Below are 18,819 nucleotides of genomic sequence, written 5' to 3'. Positions count from 1 at the left end.
CATTGCACTGAGGTGGTTGGCATGACCTCGGCTCAAATCGCCTCAAGCTTCTCTTTTGGGTGCTGTTAGTGTGTCCTGAGCAGGCTGCCAGTGGTATCTCTCGCTCTCTCAAATATCTCTGTCATTAATTTATACATTTCCCCAAAACCAGCTATCACAGTCGTCTTTTGAAGGCTTGTCCTCCTAGCTCATCTCTGTCGCTCATGCACTTTGCAAGTAGTCCCAAAGGTCTTTTAATTTTTGAGAAGATATTTTTAGCTTTAAAATAACCGAGGTGGAAACATCCATCTGTCCTACACACATTCCAGCTGCTCCTTTTTAGTGATGAACATTTTTATTTTCGCATACATTTTCCAGAGAAAACACAAATGATTTCAGCACGTATTTAATGTATAAATCGTACTCTAATGTGTTTTTAAAGAATAATTGATTATTGAAATCATATATTCAATATCATTTAGAAGGGAGACTCATCCTGAAGGACCACAGATGATTACAGAGATTGTGTGTTTTGTATTGAGCACGGCTTTCCCAGCTCTCTCACCCGAGTGCTTCTCTTTTCAGAGATTCCTCTGCCATGTCAGTCGTATTTATCTGTTCAATTCTGTTCTATTCGTTTACCTCGATTTTGGCAGGTAAATTGATTGAACTTATTCTAAATGACCCGTGTAGAGGAAATCGGCCATGGCATTATGAGGGGCCAGGATAGTAAATTCAGCCAAGACACCGGTTAACACCCCTACTTTTTGCCCGGGTTATGGTATTTCTGAATGCCTGTTGATGTCTGGAGGGTTAAAGCTTACAGTCCCTGCATTGAAACTCTTATTGCCAAGAAATCAGTGTTAAATTGATGCAGGTAAAGTACCTTACTGCTATTATGAGTTTTTCCATTGCTGCTTTTTTTTTAACGTCTCGCCTTGGCCGACTCTTCATCTTCCCAACACAGCATTTAACTCATGGGGTGCGGAGAACTTCAAACGAGAAGCCACTACATCGGGGCACTGGTGGAACCGGGCAATTTAAAATGCATTATATTCAACAACAACTAGTTGAAAAGTTCAGGGATACCACTTCAGATGAATTTAATTTGCAGAATTGATCAGCATGCCGGATTGGTTCTCCAGCCCTCCAGCTATCTAGTGAAATCTTTAGAGCCGGCCACGGAGAGACACACTCTGGGTATGGCCCTGGGCATCATTTCACAAGCAGAACCAATCCACCATTTATTCTGTCCTTTTAAAAGTCCCTTGAACCAGCTCTGAAAAAAAAATGTTTTAACATAAAACTTTTTCTGCATCACTTTGTGCTCTGCATGTATCTGAATGTATGTACTCTGTCTCTCTGGCCTTAGCTAATTGACAGGAATGCAACATTTATGTTGGAAGGCTTGAGGACAGGCTACTTTTCCAACTAAGGCTGACAGTTTGAAGGGACTTTCAGTGAACTCGACAGTGTGAAGGGGACTATGTCCGGCGTCACTTGTGTGGAGAGAGTTCCCTTGTGACACGGTTTCTCCCAGACACAGGGGAGATCTAGCGGAAACTAACGGCCACAGTCAGCTAAAGAGATACCACAGCACAGCACAGCACAGCACGGGGAGACAACCCACTGGGCACAGACATCAATTCAATGTCTATTCCACATTGGTTCAACATAATTTCATTGAAATGACATGGAAACAACGTTGATTCAACCAGTTTGTGCCCAGTGGGAAGTGACGCTGAAGTAATGCGGGCCAATAGAGTGCACTGTATCTCTCCTCTTCACCCGAACACTTTACCCCAACAAACCAGTAGTACCATATCAACAGAGCTAGCTTCACCATACTAGAGACTTAACTCAGGGAGTTGATAATGAGTTGATCAGATCAATTCACATAACTGAGTGATGATGCCTGAGATGCACATTGCACCCAAGGGAGGTCAATATCAATATACAGCAGAAACAAGAAGACATCTATTGCCAGTTCACTGTATTTAGAGACAAACACCTAGATAGAAAGAGGACATATTTGAAAAGTAAATCAACAACTTGTGTTCAGTCATGTGTCTTCTTTGGATACATTGTACAGTACGAACCACTCACGGTCATCTCTTTGGAGTACAAGGGAGAACTGCTGCACCTCACCCTTTGAACTCTTGCATTTTCCACTGGATCACTTTAAGTACAGAGCAGATAAAGTGAGACCCTGATTACAGGAGTAGACTTGGATGGGATGGGGAGAAGGATGCTCTGTCTCTGTCCACTATTTAATAGGGATGACATCAGACATCGCACACAACATATAGCAAAGTATAGTGTTATGTTAAATACCTAGCACTCAATTGGATCAAACCAGAATTCAAAGTGACACTTATCTGTGATACACAACCATGTGAGGGAGAAGGGTTCAGAGGGTGCAGGTTCATATTGGGAATATATTACACAAGCATTGGTCATTTCAACTTGTTCTGCACATACTTTGTTGTAATATAAAGATTACTTTGTATATTATTGTCGTCTACCCCCGCCTAGTTCCCATCTATATATTCTGAAAACTTCTTATGAGGTTGTACAGCCACAACGACAAGGCGGCCAGGGCGCGTCGTCACAGGGAATCGAGTGCTCTTAATCGCGCGGATTATTGGATGCAACCCTTTTGTCGTCTGGACGGATCTTCGTTTCTATCTCAGACAAACACTGAATATTCCACTACATGTTTCAGTCCGTATCCATGGCATTGGCAATAACAGAGAATAAAGATTTGGGCTCCCTGTCCGATGTTTCAAAACAACGCACATCGTGTGCATATGAAAACAATCAAAAGTGATTTTCATGCGATATGTGAAAAACTATTTAAGCAAAGTAATTCTAAATCATTGCTTTAGATTGTGCTGAAATGGAGGGGATTTACAGAGAGATTCAAATATATTAAGGGAAGGATCAAACGTAAGCATGGCATGCGCTCTTGGCGAGGTTGCTTCCATGGCACAATTGTAATTCCATAGTCGCCTATATTGCAATCTTAGATTACATAAATGCAATATTGTATCCCAATCACTTACTTATGACCACATTGATATAATACAACATCTCATGTAAAAAAAAAAAAAAAGTCGTGTAGTCCGGTTTTATGTTTGTTCAAATGAATGTCAATAGTGGTAAATTATTTTTTCCATCACATTTTGTCATGGTGTTAGACTGGCAGGGACAGTTTAATGTCACTCAAGTATCTAGGCCTAAAAACGGTTTCAAGTAATAAATAACTGTCTTACCTTCCATGCAAAATGAAACCAGCCAAGCAATCCATAGGTCCGAATTATGGAATTTCATCATGGTTCGTAACTACTTGGCAAGTCGTTTTGTGTGCCGCCTTGATGAAATAAATCGTTATTTCACAGTTTATTTGATGGAAAGTGACGGTCTCTCGAAACAGTATACATGAATACAGTCCCAGTGGTTTACGCAATAATCAGATGCGTTTAACGTCGCAAAACAAAATGTTTAATTTTCTAAAAGTCGAAAGAGTAACAAAATGTTGCATCTCCTCATAGCCTACCACCACCCCAAACCTTTGCTTCTTCTTGGTCGTCCTATCTTTTCGTAGTTCACTGTTATTTGTTTGTTGTTGGTCGCACACTCTTGCACTATTTTGCCTGCTGACAGCACTTGGTATTTTACCTTAAATTAATTTACGCACGTTCTGAAAATTGTCGGCAGTCTTGTTGTTGTAGATACACATTTATAGAAGACATGAAACAGTACACTTTCTTGGAGGGTAGTTGTTTCTTCTTGTACAAGGCTGGCCCATGTTTCTCAACGCGAAACATGCACTCCTTTTCTGTACAGCATTCTATTTGGAACGTTGATCGAGAACTCGCCCGGGCTGTTGCCAGGAGACCAGTGACGCCGGTCTAGACTAGAGGTAGTAATGCCCCCCTCTGGTGTAAAAAAAAAAAAAAAGCAACTGTACGGCTGCCAGCTCCAAGCCAGCTCCAATGTGTACGGATGTAATGCATTATGCATACAATGCAATGCACGTGCTGAATAAAAGCTGATATCAAGTAAATAAAGTCTATGGACTTGCCAGGTTACCATTTATCTGGATTATTGCAAGTTTTGTTTGATTGAATGCTCCAGCTTTCATGCACATCTTAATTCTGCAGAAGTGACAAGCTTTTCAGAAAGTTTAAGCCAAATTCAATTTCAAAAAGTTGTCTTCTGCATGCATGTAACAGCAAACCAACACTGTTTAGTTGTTTTTCAAGCCCAACACAGTTGTCTTTGTCACCACTGCCCATATTAGAGAGCCAGCATCACAGAACAACAGCTCTCAAAGGGAGGCTACTGCCAATGTGTTCTCTTGAACAAAATGTGATCTCACCACAGCTCAGCACAAAATACTCCCTGTGTCTCACTAAACACTGCATGCATAGAGCCTGAGCACTTCTGGTCCAAATATAGATTTACATTACTTTTATATGTTTTAATCTGTCAAGGCTTAGTAGACAAACATTTGATGAATACTTTTTCTCTTATTCAACTTTTTAGACTTTAGAAATTCAAAATGTATGAGAGAAGAGGAGAAGGCATGACAAGGGCCAGCGCTTCAACCAGCTCTTCCGTACTGCCTGGGGTTGTTGGCAGCGTTTCCAAAGAATATGTCTGTCACTCCTGACTTTAGGTACAGATATCTAATCCTTGAGTTATTCTTAAATTCATTTGACACAAGTGTGAGAATGTATATCTGTACATTTATCACTCCAGTGTTTAATTGCAATATTGTAATTATTTCACCACTATGGCCTATTTATTGCCTTACCTCCCTTATCCTACCTTATTTGCACACACTGTATATAGACTTTTTCTATTGTGTTATTGACTGCATGTTTGTTTATTCCATGTGTAACTCTGTGTTGTTGTTTGTGTCGCACTGCGTTGCTTTATCTTGACCAGGTCACAGTTGTAAATGAGAACTTGTTTTCAACTAGCCTACCTGGTTAAATAAAGGTACAATTTAAAAAATAAATATATATATATAAACTCAGCAAAAAAAGAAACGTCCCTTTTTCAGGACCCTGTCTTTCAAAGATAATTTGTAAAAATCCAAATAACTTCACAGATCTTCATTGTAAAGGGTTTTAACACGGTTTCCCATGCTTGTTCAATGGGTAGCCTAGTGGCGGCAGGGTAGCCTAGTGGTTAGAGCGTTGGACTAGTAACCGGAAGGTTGCAAGTTCAAACCCCCGAGCTGACAAGGTACAAATCTGTCGTTCTGCCCCTGAACAGGCAGTTAACCCACTGTTAAGGCCGTCATTGTAAATAAGAATTTGTTCTTAACTGACTAAGGTTAAAAAAAAAAATAATAATAAATAAAATGAACCATAAACAATTAATGAACATGCACCTGTGGCACGGTCATTAAGACACTAACAGCTTACAGACGGTAGGCAGTTAAGGTCACAGTTATGAAAACTTAGGACACTAAAGAGGCCTTTCTACTGACTGAAAAACATCAAAAGAAAGATGCCCAGGGTCCCTGCTCATCTGTGTGAATGTGTCTGAGGCATGAGGACTGCAGATGTGGCCAGGGCAATAAATTGCCATGTCCAGACTGTGAGATGCCTAAGACAGCGCTACAGGGAGACAGGACGGACAGCTGATTGTCCTCGCAGTGGCAGACCACATGTAACAACACCTGCACAGGATGACAACGGTACAGGAAAGGTACAGGATGACAACAACTGCCCGAGTTACACCAGTAACGCACAATACCTCCATCAGTGCTCAGACTGTCCACAATAGGCTGGACTGAGGGCTTGTAAGCCTGTTGTAAGGCAGGTCCTCATCAGACATCACCGGCAACAACGTTGCCTATGGGCACAAACCCACCGTCGATGGACCAGACAGGACTGGCAAAGAGTGCTCTTCACTGATGAGTCACGGTTTTGTCTCACCAGGGATAATGGTCAGATTTGCATTTATCATCGAAGGGATGAGCATTACACCGAGGCCTGTACTCTGGAGTGGGAGCGATTTGGAGGTGGAGGGTCCGTCATGGTCTGGGGCGGTGTGTCACAGCATCATCGGACTGAGCTTGTTGTCGTTGCAGGCAATATCAACGCTGTGTTACAGGGAAGACATCCTCTTCCCTCATGTGGTACCCTTCCTGCAAGCTCATCCTGACATGACCCTCCAGCATGACAATGCCACCAGCCATGGCCAACGAAGAGCCCGGATCTCAATCCCATTGAGCACGTCTGGGACCTGTTGGATTGGAGGGTGAGGGCTAGGTCCATTCCCCCCAGAAATGTCTGGGAACTTGCAGGTGCTTTGTTGGAAGAGTGGGGTAACATCTCACAGCAAGAACGGGCAAATCTGGTGCAGTCCATGAGGAGGAGATGCACAGCAGTACTTAATGCAGCTGGTGACCACACCAGATACTGTTACTTTTCATTTTGACCCCCCCTTTGTTCAGGGACACATTATTCCATTTCTGTTAGTGACATGTCTGTGGAACTTGTTCAGTTTGTGTCTCAGTTGTTGAATCTAATGTTCATACAAATATTTACATGTTATGTTTGGTGAAAATAAACACAGTTGACAGTGAGAGGACGTTTTTTTTTTTCTTAGTTTAGGAGCCAATACACCATATGAGCATACCATTTGTGTTTCACTTCATAAACCATGAAAGCATCAATGAAAAGTGACCATCTAGTTCTGCTGACAAGTTTACTAGATCAACTAGAAAGACAGGGTGATTATCTGTTCATTTCCCCTCCTCTGCATCCCAACAGGGATACAGCCTAGAGTGATAGGAGTTACAGTACAGCAATAGCAGCATCCACACTTTATTTATTGATACATTTTGCAATCGCTCCATTTTCTTTTTCCGCCCGGTATAAAATATTAAGTATGTGAACAAGTTCCGTATGTTAAATGTTTTAATTCCTCTTTCCTGACAACCCATCTTAGAGTTCAGGTCCACTTCAATATTGATGCCAGTGTTCAAGGAAACACTACCTGGCTTTGCAATGTCATGCATTTCGTGTACCCCAGTCTTGTGCAGCGTTGCTTTTCCCAGTTAGTTTTTGTAGAATGAATTTACTCAAGGCCAGTGCACCTGCTCACTACGTCCATTCAGGTTAGACAAGGAATGGACTGCCATCTTAACTCTGCATAGTTGGAATACAATACGTATGTACTGAAGTAACATGCACGGTACCTATGTCCCACTCCCAACACTATCCCCGGTTGAGAAAACCTTTGGCTATATGCACCCTTATGCTTTTTATTTCAAACTAAAGAACATTGAGCTTTCCCCATAAGTTGTGTTAAAATAAACAAAAGTTAATGCAATTCAATCTTTTGAACTGGACAATTTATCCAAAAAAACTTCAACAAAGCAATTGAATTCAATATATTAAATAAACATTCAATGAAGAACACCTCCCCCTTCTGGTGGACATTAGACTTTTTACTACAGAGGAAAGAAGTCTGACAATCCACCACATAGCCTGGTTGTTGTGTTATTTAATGTGCTGTTGTAAAACCACTACTTTACAGTCTGGCACATCAAAACATGATCAGGAACAACAAGGAAACAGTACACAGCAAATACAATGTTTTGTACTGCAGTGTTGCCTGCATGGTAAGAGTTCACTGGCAGTAGCACCTCCTCACAGCACCAGAATCAGTGATGCTTCTTCTTGCCTTCATCCTAAAAATGACAAAAGACATACATTTAATAAAAACTATCCCTGGTGATTATGTGCCACATTAAAGTGCCAGTATGAACCATTACATGTACTAATAATAAACACTTGTCATGGTAGGTAGGGCAGGTAACACCTTTTTATTGCTCTCCTATCTGATCTGTTTTCACAGACACACCTAGTAACTCGGAGCATTCTTGTCCATTTCCTCTTTTACATTGAAGTAAGGCACGGCCAAGGTTATGAGTCTTACTAATATACCTAGCGACAACAGAACCATTACAGTAAGAGGTAGCATGAATACAGACTGCGAAAGGAGATACGTTTCTAAAATGATGTTTTACTAGCTGATAGTGTATGGAACCACATGTGATAGTAAAAGTTCTGAGTCTCAAGTGTTATAAATGGCAACAACCACACCTACATAACTAGGGCGTTTAACCTGATAAAAAACTGACACAACTGGTATAACCTGCACAGCCTCTATGGCCTTACCCATCTTGATAGTAAGTAACCCTTGAACCAAAGGGTGTGGTTGTCAACACGACTTGTTGGACCCCATTCTATAGCAGTCATATATTAACATTCTTTGGAACAATCACCAGAAATAACAAATCAAGGCTAATGTGCACTACCTCGTCGCTGCTGGAAGAGGAAGATGATGACCCATCATCTTTGTCCTTATGCTCCTTGGGCTTCTTGTCTTTCTTCTTGTGACCTTTGTCCTTCTTGTCACCATGTTTCTTGTCTTTATGTTCCTTAGACTTGTCTTTGTCCTCCTTATGGTCCTTTGATTTGTCATGGTCCTTACGGTCCTTTGATTTGTTACAGTCCTTTGATTTGTCATGGTCCTTTGATTTGTCCTTGGACACACTCTGGAAGTTGGCATACAGTCAGAATACTTTGTATGCAGCGTGTGTATGATTGTCAGCATTAATTGCACACAAATTGCCATTCATGGCTGAAATACAATTGACACACTCATCAAGCAACTGGTTTAGGTAATGGCAACAGTATGTTTCTTACCTTATCCCCATCTTTGTCCTTCTTCTTCCCCCACCCAAATAGGGCATTCTGTTCCTGGCCAGAGGCATCATCCTTTTTCACCTGATCATCTTTACCTACAGCTGTGGAAAATAAGAGACAGGCCATGTAGGCTTAGTTATCTTTACATGAACAATCACAGCCTAATAAACTAACCAGAACATTTTCATTAAAATTATAGGTTACCATCCTCAATAGCAATAAATAGACAGTGGCACTATGCGTTCTTCAACTGAAAGGACATAAGGCCTACTCCACCTGTCCATTTGCCATTAATAATGTAAGCATAGTCTCAACTAAGGCAGTCTTTGGAATACATAAATGCTTAATAGGTGTGAAGTGCACTCAATCAGCTCAAATAATAGGAAAATATTAGGCTGCATTTCAGACTAATAACCACCAAATCAATTGAGAAATGCATACAATGTAGTTTCTGTATTTCAGACAATATTTTAGAGTTCAATGCAATTTTGATTCAAGAAATCAAGATTTACCTGAAGCCAAATCGAAATCCATGATGTCTTGAGAGCACACGGCAGTAGTGACAACCAGCAAGTGCAATGTTGCACTTTATAAACGGAAAAACTCATGCAACGCGCCTACATGTTAACCCCACCCCGCAACCACGTGACCAAAACACGTTCGTGTTGGTCAGGAGGCACAAAACTGGAAAATGAGTTTTTAATGGAGGGACTATCTGATAGGGGGACTATTTAACGGTTTTGAAAGAGACACCTTTATAGTGCCAGTGTGGAATTTACCTGGTGGAGCATTAGTCCGGTAGCATGACGATTAAAACTAAATTATTCGGCTAGTGTGTCGTCCGCTACATAGGCAAATTGGTCTGAGACTGCAATCGCGGAGGGGGTTCGCTAATCTGTCCCGAAGAGTTTGAACCGGGGGAAACGTGATTGCTTTCGTTTTGGAACACGGCTGCCTCCGGGGCCCAGCTCTGGCCGACCACGAACGTGACTGGTCAAGCACGTGTAGTAATGAGTAGGATTATGGGTTTTCACATGCAAAGGTAATGGCTTTTTATAACAATGCATTATCTGCCTTCCCAATGAAATCTAGTTTTGTAAATTCAAACATTTATTTTATGGAAAATATATACAGTGGGGCAAAAAAGTATTTAGTCAGCCACCAATTGTGCAAGTTCTCCCACTTAAAAAGATGAGAGAGGCCTGTAATTGTCATCATAGGTACACTTCAACTATGACAGACAAAAATGAGAGAAAAAATCCAGAAAATCACATTGTAGGATTTTTAATGAATTTATTTGCAAATTATGGTGGAAAATAAGTATTTGGTCACCTACAAACAAGCAATATTTCTGGCTCTCACAGACCTGTAACTTCTTCTTTAAGAGGCTCCTCTGTCCTCCACTCGTTACCTGTATTAATTGTACCTTTTTGAACTTGTTATCAGTATAAAAGACACCAGTCCACAACCTCAAACAGTCACACTCCAAACTCCACTATGGCCAAGACCAAAGAGCTGTCAAAGGACTCCAGAAACAAAATTGTAGACCTGCACCAGGCTGGGAAGACTGAATCTGCAATAGGTAAGCAGCTTGGTTTGAAGAAATCAACTATGGGAGCAATTATTAGGAAATGGAAGACATACAAGACCACTGATAATCTCCCTCGATCTGGGGCTCCACGCAAGATCTCACCCCGTGGGGTCAAAATGATCACAAGAACGGTGAGCAAAAATCCCAGAACCACACGGGGGGACCTAGTGAATGACCCGCAGAGAGCTGGGACCAAAGTAACAAAGCCTACCATCAGTAACACACTACGCCGCCAGGGGCTCAAATCCTGCAGTGCCAGACGTGTCCCCGTGCTTAAGCCAGTACATGTCCAGGCCCGTCTGAAGTTTGCTAGAGAGCATTTGGATGATCCAGAAGAAGATTGGGAGAATGTCATATGGTCAGATGATACCAACAGAACTTTTTGGTAAAAACTCAACTCGTCGTGTTTGGAGGACAAAGAATGCTGAGTTGCATCCAAAGAACACCATACCTACTGTGAAGCATGGGGGTGGAAACATCATGCTTTGGGGCTGTTTTTCTGCAAAGGGACCAGGACGACTGATCCGTGTAAAGGAAAGAATGAATGGGGCCATGTATCGTGAGATTTTTAGTGAAAACCTCCTTCCATCAGCAAGGGCATTGAAGATGAAACGTGGCTGGGTCTTTCAGCATGACAATGATCCCAAACACGCCGCCCGGGCAACGAAGGTGTGGCTTCGTAAGAAGCATTTCAAGGTCCTGGAGTGGCCTCCAGATCTCAACCCCATAGAAAATCTTTGGAGGGAGTTGAAAGTCTGTGTTGCCCAGCAACAGCCCCAAAACATCACTGCTCTAGAGGAGATCTGCATGGAGGAATGGGCCAAAATACCAGCAACAGTGTGTGAAAACCTTGTGAAGACTTACAGAAAACGTTTGACCTCTGTCATTGCCAACAAAGGGTATATAACAAAGTATTGAGATAAACTTTTGTTATTGACCAAATACTTATTTTCCACCATAATTTGCAAATAAATGGACCATGCTACCTTATTGACCGCATGATTTGAGCCCAATGATGTGATGTCCGTGGGCCTACATAAGCATACTTATATTCACACAGGACACCGGATAAGACAGGAGAAATACTCCAGATATAACAGACTGACCGTAGCCCCCCGACACATAAACTATTACAGCCTAATTACTGGAGGCTGAGACAGGAGGGGTTCGGGAGACAATGTGGCCCTGTCCGACGATACACCCGGACAGGGCCAACCAGGCAGGATATAACCCCACCCACTTTACCAAAGCACAGCCCCCACACCACTAGAGGGATATCTTCAAACCACCAACTTATTACCCTGAGACAAGGCCGAGTGTAGCCCACGAAGATCTAGAGGACCTGGATGACAGGGAGCTCGGCCCCAGTGATGTACTGGGCCATACACTCTACACTCTGTAGAACCTTACAGTCGGATGCCAAGCAGTTGCCAGTTTCTAGCTCCAACAGTGCAGTAATATCTAACAATTCACAACAACACACACAACCTAAAAGTAAAATGTAATTAAGGAATATATAAATATTAGGATGAGCAATGTTGGTGTGGCATAAACTAAAATTAGGCAGAATGGAATAGGGTATATACACTACCTGTCACGCCCTGACCTTAGAGAGACTTTTTTATTCTCTATTTGGTTTGGTCAGGGTGTGACTTGGGTGGGCAAATCTATGTTTCTATTTTTTTGTTGGCCTAGTATGGTTCCCAATCAGAGGCAGCTGTGTATCGTTGTCTCTGATTGGGGATCATACTTAGGCAGCCCTTTTTCCCACCTTACATTGTGGGATCTTGTTTTTGTACTGTTGCTTTCCAGCCCTACAGAACTGTGCATTTCGTGTTGTATTTGTTAGTTTTTTTTCGGTGTCATCAATAAAAGAAAGATGTACGCCTATCACGCTGCACCTTGGTCTACTCCTTCCATCGATGAACGTGACAGAAGATCCCACCTCAACTGGACCAAGCAGCGTGCCTGGGAGGAGATGGCATCCTGGTCTACAGAGGAGGTTGAGGAGAGAATAGCCTGGACTTGGGAGGAAGTATTGGAGAGATACGAAAGCCTGCCGGGGATGCAGGCGGAAGCAGCCAAGGAGCATCAACGATGACTCCGGGGGTCGCAACCACGACGCATGCACGAGAGGCAGCCCCAAAACATTTTTTGGGAGGGCACACAGGGTAGTTGGCGGAGCCAGGTTTCAGACCAGAGCCAACTCCCCGCACTCGCTTTAAGGAGTGTGTGACAGGCACCATCAGGCACCATGTTATGCGTTGATACGCACTGTGTCTCCAGTGCACATTCACAGCCCTGTGCGCTCGGTGCCAGCTCCTCGCACTTGCCGTGCAAAAGTGAGCATCCAGCCAGGACGGGTTGTGCTAGCCCTACACTCTAGACCTCCAGTGAGCCTTCACGGCCCAGTATATCCTGTGCCAGCTCCATGCACCCGGCCTCCAGTGCGTGTCTCCAGCCTCGTACGTCCTGTGCCTGCTCCACGCATGAAGCCTGCAGTGATGACCCATGGCATGAAGCCTCCAGTGACGACCCATGGCACAAAGCCTGCAGTGGTGATCCATGGCACGAAGCCTCCAGTGATGACCCATGGCACGAAGCCTGCAGTGATGATCCATGGCATGAAGCCTCCAGTGACGACCCATGGCATGAAGCCTGCAGTGATGATCCATGGCACAAAGCCTCCAGTGACGACCCATGGCACGAAGCCTCCAGTGACGACCCATGGCACGAAGCCTGCAGTGATGATCCATGGCACAAAGCCTCCAGTGACGACCCATGGCACGAAGCCTGCAGTGATGATCCATGGCACGAAGCCTCCAGTGACGACCCATGGCACGAAGCCTGCAGTGATGATCCATGGCACGAAGCCTCCAGTGACGACCCATGGCACGAAGCCTGCAGTGATGATCCATGGCACGAAGCCTCCAGTGACGACCCATGGCACGAAGCCTGCAGTGATGATCCATGGCACGAAGCCTCCAGTGATGATCCTGGCACGAAGCCTCCAGTGACGACCCATGGCACGAAGCCTGCAGTGATGATCCATGGCACGAAGCCAGCAGTGATGATCCATGGCACGAAGCCTGCAGTGACGACCCATGGCACGAAGCCTGCAGTGATGATCCATGGCACGAAGCCTGCAGTGATGATCCATGGCACGAAGCCTGCAGTGACGACCCATGGCACGAAGCCTCCAGTGACGACCCATGGCACGAAGCCTGCAGTGACGACCCATGGCACGAAGCCTGCAGTGATGATCCATGGCACGAAGCCTGCAGTGATGATCCATGGCACGAAGCCTGCAGTGACGACCCATGGCACGAAGCCTCCAGTGACGACCCATGGCACGAAGCCTGCAGTGACGACCCATGGCATGCAGTGATGATCCATGGCACGAAGCCTGCAGTGATGATCCATGGCACGAAGCCTGCAGTGATGATCCATGGCACGAAGCCTGCAGTGATGATCCATGGCACGAAGCCTGCAGTGATGATCCATGGTGATGATCCATGGCACGAAGCCTGCAGTGATGATCCATGGCACGAAGCCTGCAGTGATGATCCATGGCACGAAGCCTCCAGTGACGACCCATGGCACAAGCCTCCAGTGACGACCCATGGCACGAAGCCTGCAGTGATGACCCATGGCACGAAGCCTGCAGTGATGATCCATGGCACGAAGCCTGCAGTGATGATCCATGGCACGAAGCCTGCAGTGATGATCCATGGCACGAAGCCTGCAGTGATGATCCATGGCACGAAGCCTGCAGTGATGATCCATGGCACGAAGCCTGCAGTGATGATCCATGGCACGAAGCCTGCAGTGATGATCCATGGCACGAAGCCTGCAGTGATGATCCATGGCGAAGCCTGCAGTGATGATCCATGGCAAGCCTCCAGTGACGACCCATGCCTCCTGCAGTGATGATCCATGGCACGACCTCCAGTGATGGCACGAAGCCTCCAGTGACGACCCATGGCACGAAGCCTGCAGTGATGATCCATGGCACGAAGCCTGCAGTGATGATCCATGGCACGAAGAAGAAAAAGAAGAAGAAGCAAAAGAAAAAGGTAAGGAAAATACTTTCAAGGAAAAAAATACTACTTAAGTCATTTTTTGGGGGTTTCTGTACTTTACTTTAATATTTATATTTTTGACAACTTTTACTTTACTACATTCCTAAAAACAATGTACTTTTTACTCCATACATTATCCCTGACACCCAAAAGTACTCATTCTTTGAATGGCTAGCAGGACAGGAAAATGGTCCAATTCACGCACTTACCAAGATAACATCCCTGGTCATCCCTACTGCCTCTGATCTAGCAGACTCGCTAAACACATGCTTTGTTTTTAAATGATGTCTGACTGTTGGAGTGTGACTCTGGCTATCCGTAAATAAAAAATATAAATACGATTATGCCGTCTGGTTTGCTTAATAAGGCATTTTTAAATATTCATACTTAAGTATATTTCAGCAACTACATTTACTTTTAATACTTAAGTATATTTAAAACCAAATACTTTTACTCAAGTAGTATTTTACTGGGGGACTTTTACTTTGAGTCATTTTCTGTTAAGGTATCTTGACTTTTACTCAAGTATGAGAATTGAGTACTTTTTCCACCACTGGTTACAAGGTGGGTCATTTGTGTATAAAGACAGTCATTTACTACAGTGCGTAGTTTTCAGTACACCATCACGAACACACATGGGGCGGCAGGTAACCTAGTGGTTAGAGCATTGGACTTCGAATCCCCAAGCTGACAAGGTAAAAATCTGTCGTTCTGCCCCTGAACAAGGCAGTTAACCCACTGTTCTCTAGGCCGTCATTGAAAATAAGAATTTGTTCTTAACTGTCTTGCCTAGTTAAATAAAAGGTGAAATACATCAAAAATAAACACAGGCGTCACTCACCAGGCTCAGATATGAAGGCTACACTGTGTACTATGACATCCCCAGCGTCTTCTTTCTTTTCCTTCTTCCTCTTCTTCTTCTCTTCCTGCAGACAGAAGTTACTACACTAGCGAGTTTGACTCCTTCACCTAACGTTAACATATCAGAACAAAACAATACCCTAACAGGTTGGACAAAAGTGCCTGCAGGAACATTGGCTGCATCTCCTTTTAGATCACTGGGTGTACTTTCCTTTCAAGGCATATTGGGTAGTTAACACAGATTTATTCCAGGACCTGCCGTGACAAAAAAAAAGGGTCATTCAACAGAAATAAACAAGCATGACAAGTCAGCATCTACAAGAATGGGTTCTCAGGTTCCAACCAGCCCAGGGGTATCCATCCTCGTTTTATTATTCATGCATAGTTGTTAGTTTGAGTGTTTTGACAGATCATATCGGTGCATATTCCAGAGAGTAAGCACAAGAGCGGTAAGGGACCTCTCTGATCCCTGATCATGTGGGCACCAGCTCAACAGGTTACGACTGGGTGTCCTATGCCTATCTTAGATCTGGGTCCCGAGGGTCACAGCATGCCTACCGTATGGGTTTCATTGTGGCTTTTAGTCTTTCAGCTAGTCTTTCAACCCCACATATCTCAAGCATGCAAACCTGTTTCTCCTGCTTACTAACGCCGACAGAACATAGTGCCGCTGTTCCAGACCAGCATACAGTGCTGGCGGTTGAGTTTCTATTGTGACGTCAAAGTACCTGCAATCCATAATCAAAGCAAATCTTAACAAATTAACTGATTTCATATTCAAATAAACAGGTGCACACTCTTCCCAAGACAAATTTCCCAAAAATGTGTTTCACATTTTTATCTGTGTATGAAAGACAAATCTAAATGATTGGACATCTAAAAGTGAGAAGAGTAAGATTAAATAACGCCATTTCATTAGTCACATTTTTATCAAATAAAAACTGCCCAGCCCAATGTAGTAAGACGATACTACATCCACTTTATAAAGCTGTGTGTCATGGCAAGGAACCGAATTTGGATACGCTTGACAAGAGTATTCCCAGGATTAAAGCAACATTGGATTGGTTTCAGGTTAGATACCAGCGTTTGTCAAAACACTCTCTATAAAGCAATTTGGCTTCCTTTCACTTTAATGGTTTCATTGGGGGATTCAAGTCTCCTTTTGGCTTCGCATGAACAAGATTATTTTTTCTAAGACTAAACGCACAGCCCAATCCAACCAAAACGTTCTCTCTCTCTCTGTTTGTTCAGTGACTCATTCCAAACAGGCAGCTTTAGACTGGACTGCCAGATGGGCAGGGTTCACACTTGTGTGACTTTTCTATTTGTTCCAATGCACAATACACGCTCAATCAAGCCCAGATCTTGATGTGATGCTGATGAACATTAGGTCACATGTTAAGAGATTTGCCTAGCTTACTTCACTGTCTGAAGAGCTGCTGTCAGAGGAGGAGGAGGATGAACTGGAATCCTGTGTACAAGAAAAACAAAGATGGTATTGCATAATTGACACCAGTAAAGTACATGTCAGTAGATACCTCCCCTATTTGGTTAGTTCCTACTTTACCTTTCATGTGTGAATGTAATGGACATTCTTCTTTATTGAATTTAAAAAGGGTCTTACAGAAGGCCCCACTATTAAATAACAATATTTCTAGATAACATACTTAGAGTTGACAGACAGGTAACAGAGAGCCACTCTCCAATAGGTTACTGCAAACACAATAGGCATCTATGTTTTTGGAGATCAACATTTTTGTGCTCCCGAGTGGCACAGCGGTCTAACTGCATCTCAGTGCTAGAGGCGTCACTACAGACCCTGGTTTGATTCCAGGCTGTATCACAACTGGCCGTGATTGGGAGTCCCATAAGGCGGCACACATTTGCCCCAGCGTCATCCAGGTTTGGCCGGTGTAGGCTGTGATTGTAAATAAGAATTTGTCCTTAACTGACTTGCCTAGTTAAATAAAGGTCAAATAAAAAAAATCAGCCCTCAGCTGTGGAGCGACTACACCCTAAACGAGTAGTGTAGAGTGTACAGTTCTGAAACTGCACACTGACATGACACTGCATTTACGTTCGGGTCTCTTTTTACCACATTTGAGAGGCTCTAGTGAGCAATAGATTCCAAGTAAAGAATGTTAAAACTGGAACCACTTAGGCGACTCACCTTCCTTTCCCTCTTCTTTAGCTTCTCCTTTTTCTTTTCCTTCTTGGCTTTGTCCTCATCCTCGCTGTCTGGGAGCTGTCAAATGAGTACAGGGCAACCTGAAGGAGAGAGAGAGACTGTAATTGTTACAACTGACAGATGGATATGACGGGGTAAAAATAGATGTTAAATATACTATTGCTTTCTTACTGCACGCATGCACTAGTGCACACACTAGTTGACCCTTTGTTGCTTTCCTTGTAGAGTCTTTGACTAAACCATAAATATAAACGTGCACTATATTCTCCCCCTATCACAACATTTTTGGCCTACTTTCATTGTCTCCCCAGCCCTCCCACTGAACCTGACCCTCTCCGACATACCTTTCCAGATCCTCCTGCAGGGTCTTTGGGCTCTGTCTTGGCTGCGTTAGTGGTGTCTGTTGCAGACAGCCCTCCTAACCCTCCATGCTCTGCAAGCACCCATTCACTCCTCCCAGGCTGGATCTCATCCAGCGGGCTCAGGACCACTCGTCCTTCCTCTCCCCCCGCTCCATCTACAGGCCCTGGAACTACACAAGCCAGCACAGATGAATACACAATTATATTTTCCATTCACAAATCAATGTTTATTGTATTGCATGTGTTACAATATTTGTTCAGTTGTCTTAGACAAGTATCCTATTGTACCAATCACCTACAGCTTTTGCAGTGCAAACAATATTAAATACAATCCAAAACACTAGAACCAGAGTGTCAAATGCATAGGCCTACTGTTCATGTGTGAATGGCATAAAAGTCTATTCATATTATAAAACATTATCTAATGCACTTCCTTATTTCTCACACTGTACTCCATCCCATGTAATGATGCATTCACCTCAGAGTACATTTGTAGCCATAACGCACAAAACAAATTGACTATCTATATATTGTATGTTATAAGTAGAATAACTGACAGATAACGGAATTATGCCTGTTGAGTGACAACAACAGCACAGAATTGCATGACTTTTACTTCAGGTTTATTTTGACCACGCCCCTGCATGACCCCAAAAAAGACAAATATTTGTAGAGCTTTACACAACTGTGCACCACTTCAAATGTCATATATCTACATGTTCCCAATTTACGCATAAAGTAGAACGGAGTAGATTATACAGTTGGTGATAATGAGAAATTATTGTTACTTTTACAGGGGAACATACTTAAAAAAACGAGACCCATTACATTTTTACACCAAATAAAGCTTTAAACATATGTCGGTAATCGGTAATCAAAATCACTAAAAGTGCATAGATCACAATACCTTTGGGTCTGTTGAACTCCATTCAACTCAACAGCCGCTCCAGTTACACCTCCTTGTTTGCTGTGAAATGATGAGCTGCCTGAGTTACAAGGATAGTAACTCCTTCTA

General features: G+C 43.3%; 2 protein-coding genes and 1 long non-coding RNA gene across 8 annotated transcripts in view; all 3 read right to left on the bottom strand.

Moving 5' to 3' along the window:
- The window catches only part of LOC112266833 (immunoglobulin superfamily member 11), a 119,667-nt gene extending 115,799 nt beyond the window's left edge, over window positions 1-3,868 (bottom strand). Inside the window, exon 1 of the mRNA XM_024444688.2 lies at window positions 3,255-3,868. Coding sequence (XP_024300456.1) covers window positions 3,255-3,315 — 61 coding nt within the window. The 5' untranslated portion in view covers window positions 3,316-3,868. The remainder of the gene's footprint in view (window positions 1-3,254) is intronic.
- A 3,627-nt stretch (window positions 3,869-7,495) lies between these two features.
- On the bottom strand, window positions 7,496-12,876 carry LOC112266832 (putative uncharacterized protein DDB_G0292636). 2 transcript variants are annotated; one of them, XM_024444686.2, is made up of 4 exons: window positions 12,213-12,876; window positions 8,721-8,821; window positions 8,330-8,569; window positions 7,496-7,699 (listed from the first exon to the last, which is right to left on the bottom strand). In XM_024444686.2, the coding sequence occupies exons 1-4, from the start codon at window positions 12,229-12,231 to the stop codon at window positions 7,673-7,675; spliced, it is 387 nt and encodes a 128-aa protein (XP_024300454.1). In that variant the 5' UTR covers window positions 12,232-12,876; the 3' UTR covers window positions 7,496-7,672. The 2 variants fall into 2 exon arrangements, with proteins under 2 accessions (XP_024300454.1, XP_024300453.1); XM_024444685.2 differs by lacking the exon at window positions 12,213-12,876 and adding an exon at window positions 9,233-9,863.
- A 329-nt stretch (window positions 12,877-13,205) lies between these two features.
- Window positions 13,206-18,819, bottom strand: LOC112266831. 5 transcript variants are annotated; one of them, XR_006078819.1, is made up of 5 exons: window positions 18,712-18,819; window positions 17,787-17,974; window positions 17,425-17,522; window positions 15,235-16,725; window positions 13,206-13,266 (listed from the first exon to the last, which is right to left on the bottom strand). It is a non-coding gene; the product is annotated as an uncharacterized LOC112266831 (long non-coding RNA). The 5 variants fall into 5 exon arrangements; XR_006078818.1 differs by lacking the exon at window positions 13,206-13,266 and adding an exon at window positions 13,604-13,643; XR_006078820.1 differs by lacking the exon at window positions 13,206-13,266 and adding an exon at window positions 14,145-14,161.

The sequence above is a fragment of the Oncorhynchus tshawytscha genome, linkage group LG14 (assembly GCF_018296145.1).
Source record: "Oncorhynchus tshawytscha isolate Ot180627B linkage group LG14, Otsh_v2.0, whole genome shotgun sequence".
NCBI classification, from domain to species: domain Eukaryota; kingdom Metazoa; phylum Chordata; class Actinopteri; order Salmoniformes; family Salmonidae; genus Oncorhynchus; species Oncorhynchus tshawytscha.
The sequence above is the reverse complement of the archived record's forward strand: the minus strand, read 5'-3'. Positions and strand labels throughout refer to the sequence as shown.